General features: G+C 36.9%; 1 protein-coding gene across 4 annotated transcripts in view; it reads left to right on the top strand.

The window, feature by feature from the left end:
* The window catches only part of LOC123705546 (anion exchange protein 2), a 108,724-nt gene that overhangs the window by 88,795 nt on the left and 7,480 nt on the right, over positions 1-12,449 (top strand). For 2 of the 4 annotated variants that reach the window (XM_045654376.1, XM_045654379.1), the window contains 10 exons: positions 4,236-4,440; positions 4,865-4,966; positions 5,165-5,397; positions 5,698-5,851; positions 7,214-7,330; positions 7,992-8,709; positions 8,809-8,990; positions 10,407-10,636; positions 11,672-11,835; positions 12,259-12,416. In XM_045654376.1, coding sequence (XP_045510332.1) covers positions 4,236-4,440; positions 4,865-4,966; positions 5,165-5,397; positions 5,698-5,851; positions 7,214-7,330; positions 7,992-8,709; positions 8,809-8,990; positions 10,407-10,636; positions 11,672-11,835; positions 12,259-12,416 — 2,263 coding nt within the window. The remainder of the gene's footprint in view (positions 1-4,235; positions 4,441-4,864; positions 4,967-5,164; positions 5,398-5,697; positions 5,852-7,213; positions 7,331-7,991; positions 8,710-8,808; positions 8,991-10,406; positions 10,637-11,671; positions 11,836-12,258; positions 12,417-12,449) is intronic. The other 2 variants (XM_045654377.1, XM_045654378.1) reach the window with 2 other exon arrangements.

Here is a 12,449-nt window from a genome sequence, read left to right on the forward strand (position 1 = left end):
AGGTAAGTTTATAGGTCTACCGTAAATAAACATTGCGTATAAATTAATTAAGGAACACGAGGAGTGTAAAGAACTCGCCATTTGTTTTTACTCCACTAAATAAACGTAACTATGGAGATTAAATAAGAGGGCAAACTGCCGTTTTTAGTGTGACCGTGACCATTTTCAACATTAGGTTTAGATAATAATATTATCTATTTATATTTATAAAGTTATGTTAGTTACACTACTTATAACTCAAGATCGATTGAACAGCTTTTAATAATTGTTGGCTTTGGACTCGTCTCCACTGGTATTAGGATAATAGTCATAATTATTATTATAAAATTAACTGCACAATAACAAAAACAAAAAATATTACTACCCCGACACTTCAAACTAAGACGATAGTATGTACTATGTAGATACAAAAAAAATACAAAAAATACAAAAATCTTTATTATTACATAAACATTTGGTAGATAATACAATGCACTAATCTCCACACTAGGATTCCCTGTGTTGTGGAGAATAGTCTCTTCCAGCTTACGTCTATTTACACAGTTTATACAGATACAGATAACTAAATTGCTTTAAATATCATATATTATTTAGTTGTAAATAACAAGCAATATAAAGTTGTGTTTCTCACTTGTAGCGCGGCCACTTGTGGCTGAACGAAACGCCCCAAATTCCCTGAACTTCGCTCCAAATGTCGGTCAGGTTCAAGTTCACGGCGTACGACAAATATAACGATTTTCCGATTCTTTAGATTCCTTGAATTGGAGGAAAATGTTTTTTTTACGAATATTCAATTAATTGGAGATAAATGTCTCATTCGAATCTTTGATGTTATTGGACAAAATAAGCAATTAGGTACATGAAAAAAAAAAGTATTAATATCAGTAATAAATAGACTCAACCTACATCATAACGTTTCAAGGGCCAGATTTTTTGCGTGCTGTCAGAGCTTTCTGAATAATGTATTAGAAAATAGAGTTAAAGGTCACATCTAAGAAAAAAATCTTCAATGCCATAATAATGCCGAAAGCTTTTTTGATAATCCACTTATATTTCACAAATAAGTACAACGCTAAATAAATTATTGATATTTTTCCATCACATTTTTTGTATTGTCTAAAAAGCGTAACATATTTTGATTGAGCGCCAAAAAGAAGAGCCAAAAATGTTTATTTCACACATTCGTCATGCGGTTGAGTCGGCGACCATTGTTTTATGTTTCTAATATTATTATTTATTTTACGAAAACATTGATGTTATTGTGAAATAAACTGATTTTATATTAAAACACTAGGATTTAGCATAATTTAACGTAACATTAGTTCGACTGTTCAATACTTAATTATAGTGATGCGTGACTAATGGAATATCAATTTTAATGTTATTGTATTTATCCCAAATAAACCGCTGTGTGGTTGATTTTACAAAATTGTATTATAATATAGAAAAGGATTATAAATAATATTCAACGATTGAAATAGCACAAACTATCATTAAGAAGAAATTATTATTGAATAACAGTTTAAACAAAATATGGCTCCAAGTGTATGTTTGGTATAAAAAATAACCTGTCTGGTCGTGGGTACGTTTTTTCTAACACCGAATAAGTTGTTAAAAGCTTAGTGTTTTTTTCACATTCCAAATTTTTTGTAAATATTTTTTACGTATTAGTTGATATGGTAGATATGTATCTTGTGATATATATGTCGTGGCCATATCGTAGATGAGCAAATGCTCATTTCATGAAATGGCCAATTTAGTTTGGCCAGATCGTTAAATCGTCGACGTTTCACGATTTGGTCATCCAAATTTGGCCAGATCGTCGATCTGGCCAATCGTGGATGGCCGTTTCACGAAATGCGACCATTTTTGTTTCTATTTTAAAAAGCGATTCGCTTCTGGCACTCGCCGGCCGCTGCCGCGGCACGCTCCCTTTGCTCGCTCGGCTCGTGCGTTGTTTATTAAAGTCTAACCTAACCTTACCTAACTGTTTTCTATTGAAAAAACCATTCGCTTCTGGTATTCGCCGGCGCTACCGCTGCACTAACTTAAATGACAATAAACAAGTACTTAAAATATTCTGAATTTTTTAATGTTTTATGGACTCTCTAAGATATTTTATACGATCTGGCCAAATGTCGATGACCAAACCGTGAAACGTTGACGATTTAACGATATGATCAAACTATGTTGGCAATTTCATGAAATGAGCAAATGTACGATTTGGCCACGACATGTACATTATACATGCTTCAATCATAGAAAATTGTATAGATTTAACATTTAAGTGAACTATTTCCAAGTATGATGTTATCGATTTATAAGAACCAGTGGCGTAGCTAGGGGGACAAGGGCCCTGGTGCATAGGGAAAGAATCGGGCCCTCCTCCTCCCCTCTTTCCGCGTAGTTTGAACGTATATTTGCCTTCAAAATTATTGATAAGAATAAGAATAGAAAACAGTAAGTGAACTTATCTCTAGTAGTTAGGCTAAATCCATACGTCGTCTCTATTAGACTCTCCATGTGTTTAATAGAAGGTTTAATAGAAGAAAAAGGGAATAAATAAACAACGACGCACATGACAATATAGAATATTTATTATACAGATGTGATTAATTAATGGAAAAAACGATTTTTAACAGAATTCCCCGCCCAATTCACAATCTCTTGCTCGCTTTAATTTTTGCGAATTCGTCTATAATTTCACTCAAATCCAAGTTTGATGCCGCCTCATTTTCTATTGCAATAATTAACGATAAATGTCGGAGGCGATCTGGTCAAAATATGCTGTTTCTTAAATAATTTTTATAATCTTCAGTTTACTGAAAGATCTTTCTGCTGCCGCGGAAGTAAGCATCGCTGTATACACTTCCGTAAGGTCACACGCCAAATTTTGTTATAATTTCTTTGCAAAGCTGGCGAATTGACCACGTCTCCATCAATTGAGGGAGAATCAGATGATATACATTAAGAAATTAGAGCGAGAAATTGGGTCCAATTATATCGCAATATTTCTTCTGAAACTGATCACAGGCCGTTGGTGTTTGAGAGGGTAGTCAATTATACTGTAACACTGTAACCGTTGCAGCTGCGAACAGTATGAAAATCGGAGATGTCATCTAATTTTGACAGTTTAACACTATTTTACTGGAAACATTGATGAATTTAGTGTATCGAACTGTAAACAATCCAGTGTAACTGTTAAAATCTCAGTTTGGACAGGAAAATTCTCTGTTCCACTGTAAAATGAAGTGGGTACCCCACAGGGTACCCCGTTGTTTAAGCAGTTTACACTGCGATATTTAACTGTTTTTTTTTTCCGTGAAGTAGCTCATTTGTCAATTTGAATTTGACTTCAGAATAACGTTGTTATTTTTTGTTGTCGATCATGTTGAGAGCTATCATAGATTATACGGTTACCGTTGTGCTGCAACCGGTATCGAATACATATTTTGTCATCGGAATTTTTTTTAGCAAATGAGTTCTAGCAGAAATTTGGTGCCAGATGGATGGATGTGCGGAATTGGTCTCACTACCGTCAAGCACGTGAGCTTATCGCTGATCCAAAATATATTAATTTTTTTTTTTCAAAGCTGAGGTTTGAGGGCCCCCTGAGCTCCGGGGCCCTGGTGCACTGCACCACCTGGCCATATGATAGCTACGCCACTGATAAGAACCATTTTATATTTCCTACATTTCTTTACGACTTTATTTCATTTTGTACTAAGTAACTATCTCATTATAACGCCGACAAAGTGGTAACTGCGTTCAATGTGAATAAATTATTCACAAACTCTTTTCCAAAAGCGAACACAAAGCAAATATTGAGCGTTGAATTTTTTCGAATGCTCTAGAATACTGTTTATACATTTCATTTAGTTAATGAAGTAAACAATTGCGATTTCCGTATCAACTCCCGTGGGCGATACCCATTTGCTCTCAGCTGGAGGATATTATTGCCTTGGACTGGATCACCTTTATTTATACCTACAATTTGTTTAAAAATATACTTTTTGTTGCTAATTTCGAAATTGTTTAAATATTATAATACCATTTATTATCTATACTATTGCTTGGTATTGCATGAAGGGAGTAGTATAGCTTCGATACCTTATGAATCTTACGTTTAATCCTAGCATCACTTATTTATTTTATACACTTTTTTTGGCATATCATTACTTGAAACTCGTCTACCAAAATCTAATTTTAATACATACTACATTATTTTCACACAGCCGTCACTTACACCCGCACAAATCGCGTAAGTTCTCGCTACAAGAGGGGGGGAGGGGGGTGCCCTTGCTGGGCTTCCCGACGGGCGAGCGGCGCGTGTCAACTGTGCCAACTGAGGAAACGCTACCAGAAGCAGACCAGGATGACTTGCGGAGCCATCGCAGTGACGACCCGAGGGGTATGCGACGGCATAAGGTGATGCCAAGGGTGAGTACCTAAGCCTATTGGCAATTATTTAAGCTCCTTGTAGGGATGCTTGCGATTGAATGTTATTAGGGTATTAAATTGAATATATAATTGAACCGTAAATTAATTGAAATTGACTTCAAAGTTAATAAATTACCTGAAACCTGAAAAGAAAGGACCTGAAAAGAAATGTCAAAACCATAATTGATATTATAAGAAAGTAAAACAGGTTAAGGTCAGAAGAGATTTCTGGAAAAAAAAACCTTTTCTTTCTTTGCGTTGTAGCTATTTATTCACACGAGGCCAGGGAAGCGGCGGGCTTAAACCTCCCTGGATGAATCTTGTCACGTACACGCGTGATAATAATGCTCTGCAAATATTTGGTACTCTACTTCAGGTAGAATTTATTCCAACGCGGCATTGAACGAAATAATTTGTCCAACAGCCTACAACAGTGCACCTCAGCAGGAGAGATGGCGGCGACAAGGTCCACGCGTTCCTGGCAGACTCTGCGTATAAGAAAATGTACGACCACAGCCCGCACGCGGTAAGGAATTAGGAAATAATTCACAGCGGTTGCGTCGTATTATCTAACATTGTGAATTCGATAGGCTGAACATTCTTGCCATATCAACAGGTAGCGATAGGTGGTGATAAATTTTTAAAATCACGAGATATGTGCCGTTTTATAAAAGGTATTTGAGGAAGTAATTTGGCAGTACCGTTCGATATGTCTGTTATGCAGGTGTTCGTGCAACTGGACGAGTTGTTGGCGACTGAGGATGGGGACGCCGAGTGGAAGGAGACCGCTCGGTGGATCAAGTACGAGGAGGACGTGGAGGAGGGCTCGGCCCGCTGGGGCAAGCCGCACGTGGCCTCGCTGTCCTTCCACTCGTTGCTCAACTTGAGACGATGCCTGGAGACGGGAGTGGTGCTTCTGGACCTGGAGGAGAAGGATCTGCCTGGAGTCGCTTATAGGTAAGGAGGGATGACATGAAATATACGAACCCAAATCAAATTGATAGATCAATGAGAATCTATTCATCTCTCAATCTATTCATTGAGAATCAATGAATAGATTTTAGATGTAGGTAAAGACAAAGGTATACTTGTGAAGTCTCAAAATGTGACTGATGAATGCAATTTTCTTAAAACATTTTTGACCTGAAGTAAATTCAAACTGATATTATAGCGCAGAGAAATCTGAAAATGGCATAATTGTAAGTCAAATAATAAAGCAGAAAATTTCGAAAAGTAAATTATTGAATATTTCCCCAGGGTGGTGGAGAGCATGGTCACAGAAGGGTTGATAGAAGAAGACGACAAGCCAGTGGTTATGCGCTCTCTGCTGCTACGTCACAAGCACGTACACGACGAAAGGTTCAGGTTCTCTATAAGTGCCCGCAAACATTCCTCTTACACCAGTTTACAGGTAATATATAGATTTATAGATCCTCTTTACTATGATAGTTTTATATCTGTAGGTCACTGAAAACATGATTTTTAAATCAGATATAAAATATTTCATTGAAAAATAGTTATCGAAATAGATTTTGCCTTTTTACAAGATAGTAATATTATTACGTTTAAATTTTGTTCTTGTTTAGGGAAGTTAGTGGTATCTCCCTATGGTGACGTCTTATCACCATGGTGTATTGTTATCACAATACTTTTGCACATTAAACGCGATAAAACATTGTAATTTTATGTCTAAAACGCCAAAATAATACTATTTACAAGGTGTGTGAAAAATAATGATAAATTATCGACGTTATCGACTTTTTGACAAGTTTACGATATCAAAGATTAGGGTATTACGTCTCGTGTAGACTATTTTTTTGTAGAAACAATGTTTCAAGGTTATCATAGGAAGCCCTTGTTATGTAGCAGAATAATCCTCTAAATCTTGTGTAACGATTGTTTCCTTTTGGATATCCTCATCACTTCATATTTTATTTTTTTAAGTTTTACTGTGTATGACAACTTTATATACGTCGTGCTACACAACAATATTTATTTATGAGTAATCTTCACTATTCCTATGAATGCTTATGAATTATCAATTCAAAAGTTAATGCAAAACAGCAGTAACTGCATTGATTATCTATCCTCCCAACCTCAAGCATTTTAAATCTCAATCAAGAAGAGCCATGAATTTGTTTCTTTAAAGAATGTATCCACACCTTATGGTCACAAATACGAAACACACGACGCAACACGAAGAAATTATGTCAACATGGTTCAAACACGCAACATCAACAAATCACATTTATTTAATATTGATATTAGACCACATTACAACATGATGAAAAAGCTCATGTTATAATGGTTTTCATTGACGACATCAATTCGAAACATCCACCACATTTGACATTGGTTATAAACCACGGTACTGCATGAAAAGAAGGTCATGACAAAATGGTTTAAAACACGAAACCTCAATCGCATATAACATTGACATTAGACCACAGTCAGTACAACATGAAAAGCTCATGTCGAAGAATAAATCTATTGGACCCTCTACACAATGGGCAGCGTTGGCCTAAGAAATTCAGTCGCGACCGATTCGAGCCGTCAACTGCGCGGTTTGTAGCGATAGCTCGAGCAGTCAACGACGGACCGTTCGAGCAGTCCGTTTACGTTGCTCAGCCGTTAACTGCTCGAGCCGCCCGTATACGGCCGCTCTAACACCTATTGTGTAGAAGGCCCATATCACATTTGCAATAGGTAATCACATATATGATAAGTAACAAGTACCAATGAAAAGCAATGCTCACTTATCCATGGTGTTCAGTCGCTGTGGCTAGACGAGGTGGCGCCGGCGGGCGGGCATCGCATTCGGTGCTCGCTCTGCTCCACCACGGGCTCCTGCAGGCGGCACAGCGCCCACCTCCTCGTACGGAACACCCCTGTGCGCCCTTTGTACCCTACCCTAGTAGTGCTCATGCTATTGTTCCACGCTGGCGTGCGTTCATTAAATCTCTCATTATTTTCTGCATTCAATGATATTCAATTTTATGTGGTATTTGCGCCATGTTTGTAAACACGTCGATTGTGGTGGTGTTTTTCTCGTTTTTAGTTAACGCCCGCCAGCGGTAGAGTGCCAACATTAGTTGTTTTTTATCTCCCATTAGCGCAGCTCATCGATGTTTTTTATTTTGTATGTCACCGTTCATTATTTTCAAAAATAAACTCGTCTTTATGACGAGTCGAAAATACGATCCCGTGTGAAATGAATGACCTAACATCAATCATGTAGTCGCTTCGAGATTATTTCAATAAGATGTTATTTTGAATGCATACGATTTTTAGTGTCTAATAAGATTCACGATGAAAAGTATATGAAGATCATGTGGAATGATCGGTACAAACGCCAATGTATTGGATGTGTTTGCTTTTGACGTCATTATAAATAGTTTCATTGTTTTAGAGTTGGTGTTATTATACGATTTGTTTTTAGAGTTAGTTTGAAAAACGACAATCAATGCAACCACTGAACGTTGTTCTACAGTAGCTTTGTTTGGCAACACACCGTATTCGCTAGTAACTTATGTATTATAAACCGTTTCCAGAATCTTGCCGATCAGAAACGGCGTCAGAGCTCCGCTCAGATACCGTCAGACAGAACAGATGCGCGGAAGAAGTCCTCAGCCGCCGGGCTTGATGCCCGCGAAGTGGAGTACCTCGCCACCGGTACAGTGGGCTCACAGGAAGATGTGCGACGCACACACAATGACTCCATCATGAAAAGAATACCAGATGGCGCTGAAGCCACAACCGTCCTCGTCGGTGCTGTGGGTTTCCTGGACCAACCCACCATAGCCTTCGTCCGACTCGCACAAGGCATTCAAATGCCCTCAATCACAGAGGTGCCAATTCCAGTGCGCTTCATGTTCATCCTCCTGGGACCCACAACAGCAGATCTCGATTACCATGAAGTGGGTCGCTCCATTTCCACGCTCATGTCGAACCCATCGTTCCACTCGATCGCGTACAAGGCTGACGATCGTCGAGAACTGCTTTCAGCCATTAACGAATTCTTGGACGACTCAATAGTGCTACCTCCAGGAGATTGGGAAAGACAAGCGTTACTGCCCTTTGAGGAATTGCGCGCCAAAAGCGAGATGATTCGTCGCCGCAAACGCGATGCCCTGGAGCGAAAACGTGCAGCGACTAAAGATGCGACACCCATTATGGATGAGAAGAAAGCGCTGTTGGTCGCTGAAAGCGGTGGCCCACCGGATAAAGAACCAGACGATCCACTTTCAAAAACTGGCCGTCTATTTGGAGGTAAGTTTTTAAATGATTTGTTAGAAAAACACTGCCTGATGCACTGCACCGCACGTCGTCCATTTTCAATGTTTATTAAAATGTATTATTATCCTCTAGGTGTAATCAGAGACATGAAGAGACGATATCCTCACTATCTATCGGATTTCCGGGACGCTCTGAACGGACAATGTGCTGCGGCGACAATTTTCATGTATTTCGCTGCTTTATCATCGGCCATCACTTTTGGAGGATTACTCGCTGAAAAGACTTACAGGACAATTGGAATTTCCGAAACATTGGTACGTGAAACGTATAAAATAATATAATATCAATTACATAATGTTAACTTTATCGATACCCTAGTTAAGATAGTGTGTGGAAAATGCTGACTTATACTGTTTTCGCTTGATACGAATTGGAAGATATCAATAATTGATAATAATACTTTATGATCAGCTATCAAACACATTTCCTTCTTTTCATAATTATAGCTACATAATATGTATCGTAGTTATAAATCTGTTATTCTGTGTTTTAATTATGATAAATGGATAACGTTTTTAGATTTAATCTAAATGAAAGATCGATAACCTACTTCTTTTTAAATAAAAAGACATAGATCGCACTCATCAGTACCCGCTTATCTAAACAGATTTAAAAGCTTATTTTTTTTTCAAAAATGCCAACTAGGTGAGTCGAAATGAACCAACAAAATTGTTTGATAGATAAGGTGTTAAATAAAGAAACAGTAGTTTCTATAAATTGATAACCGAAACATAACATTTTTAGCAAAATGCCTTCTATGGAAGTCCAAAGCAGCTTTCAAAAATGACCATTATATAAAGTGTAAACAAGTGATAACTGCGTTAAAAACAACCGACTTCAAACTTGCAAAATTTACAAATACCTACAGACAAAAATGCTCATATAATAAAAACTACTGGGCCTATCCGAATAAAAATTTTATTGGACCAATTCGACACCATCCCGCATCGAACAAAAAAAGAATCACGTAAATCGGTTCAGAAACCTCGGAGTAATCGGTGTACATACATAAAAAAAAAAAAATATACCGGCCGAATTGATAACCTCCTCCTTTTTTTTGAAGTCGGTTAAAAAGCAGAAGTATCCTTAGTTTATCAACCAAAACAAATTTTAAAAACGGTTTAACAGATTCAATGTTTTGGGTACTATGATATGGATAGTTTTCTCTTTGACACTTAAGATTGATCGATATTATCACCAGCTGTTTACACTGCCAAAATTCTGTTATTTTTATTTTATTGAAATTATTATAACAAAATATTAAAAATAACTTAAGTCTAAGTCCCACAAAACTGCACATGCATTTTGTCTGTGGGATCAAGCCTCTTATATATCTTTAACTAAATATATATTATATAATATATATTATATATAGTTTTTTCGATTTTCTTTATAACTCAAGATTATTATAAGCTTACTTTATGTTACCAATGCTTTCTCCAAAAATGTAATTCTGATGCATTTATTCAGCAATATGTTACTCCTGAAAAAAATGTCATCTTTTTCAACTTAAATATTCAAATTCTCATTATTTGACACAAAATAATGGAAATAAAACGGTTGGAGAATGCAAATGTAATTTTTGCCAAATTGCAATTTCTGACTATACCTACCTATGAGAAATTGTTCAATGTATGAACAATTTCTCATATAAATGCTCACTACCTTAGGTATTCACGAGTGTCGGTGGCGTATTCTTCGCCCTTGTAGCTGGACAGCCAATGATGATAACTGGCGCTACTGGACCCTTACTGCTTCTTGACGAATCTCTCGCTAGCTTCTGTCATTCATACGGGTTTGACTTCCTGGCCGCAAGGATGTATTGTGGACTGTGGATGATCGTGATCGCTCTGCTTGTTGCGTCGTTGGAAGGCAGCGTGGCGGTTAAGAAGATTAGCCGGTAAGTTGATATTTAAAAAAAAAATAGGTAAGTACCTACTCACAAGCGTTGGTGTTATCTATTTCACCCTTGTTTGTGGCTGGTCAGCCAATAATGATAACTAGCGCTACTGGACCACTGCTTCTTCGGAACCAGTCAGCTTTTGCCTTCTAGCCGCTGAGGGTTGTGACTTGTGACTAATTATTATTAGATATTATTTAAGGACGAGTTTTAGCGCGATTCAGAAAAGCTTAAACACGCTTAATGTCAACTATGAGCAACGTTCGTAATCTATTATTATATTTTGTTAAACAATCAGTGAAGGGAGAAAGTGGCCCTAAACGTTTTACATTGTAAGAAATGTTTATTTACATTAAAGTTTAAAACTGTATGATGTTATATTATCACTGTAAAACCGATTTCTTGCAAATAATTAACGATCAAAACAAGGTGAACTGGTTCCTCGAAATTAGTGATATAAATACCTTCTTCATAAAAATATCCGCAAAAGTAATAAAAAAGAATCAGCATAGCAATATTTTCCTTATACCCATTATTACATTACTTTTAAAACAATTTTGCTATCAGTAGCGCCATCTAGCACTGATATTGCTGGACAATATCAATGTTTATTTTGAGAGAAAACAAAATGTATTAAATAAAGAGTCACTAAAAAACCCAGTTTCTAACAAATTAGTTTCGCTAAAATGTAATAGGTATGTTTTGATGATTCTTTCACTACTTTATAAACTTTTAGAGCAGCTCTTTTGTAACAGCGCCATCTAGTACAAATAAACGACAACATAACTTGTACTTCTAAGTTCCAATTTCTTACTTAGCTAGTTAATTAAACTTTTAACTAACTAGCGTTCCACCCTGGCTTAGCCCGTGGTACGTGTTTGTTTTCTTTATTTATGAACTATCCTATGCTTCAAGGAATATTATAAAAAAAAGAATTATTGAAATCGGTCGGGTGGACCGACGCGTGATGCCGTGACCAAGGGAAATAGGGATTCATTTTTATATATAGAGATTTATACTATAACACACCAACAGGTTCACGGAGGATATATTCGCGTTCCTCATTTCGCTGATTTTCATCTCGGAGCCGATCACGAATCTGATCAACTTGTACCGGATGCATCCGCTCGGCTACGACTATTGCCATAAGCACGAAAATATCACCACTGGACTGCCGATTTTGAATGGAACTGGTACAGGTGAGATGATGTTTTATTTGAATCGTGTTATTTTATTGTTTCTTCATTGGTTACGTGTTAAACGTTATAATATTGAGGTAATAAAATTTTGTACGTATAGATTTGCATTTACGAGCGAAGTTGATGATTTGTAGTAAATACATTTCAAACTAAAATTAATCAAATTCAAATCTTTAGATCAAAATGTGGTACACTTTTAACAAGTTTCTAAAGATCAACAGCACTTACTTGACTCGAAAAAAGCCTCACTTCCAAAAACTATTAACTTCCCAGATATTTTTACTCCTGTAATAAAAAATTTCAAGCTCCATAACGACTTCTATTACCAAAACTGTTCCTTTCCAGAATTTTTCACTTCTGGTATAAGCTTTACAAGAAAATTTACCTTTATAAAATATATAAAAAATAAAAAACAAATTACAGGCAACATGACGAGCAACGTCACTACCGTACCACCAATACCAGGCGTTATGCCACCACAACCAAACACAGCGTTGTTCTGCACCATGCTAACGTTAAGCACCTTCATCATCGCGTACTACCTCCGTATCTTCCGTAACGGGAAGTTCTTGGGACGCAGCGTGAGTATCTTGTTTTTCTTCAGTAAGTCAATG

This window comes from Colias croceus, chromosome Z (assembly GCF_905220415.1).
Source record: "Colias croceus chromosome Z, ilColCroc2.1".
In the NCBI taxonomy this organism is placed as follows: domain Eukaryota; kingdom Metazoa; phylum Arthropoda; class Insecta; order Lepidoptera; family Pieridae; genus Colias; species Colias croceus.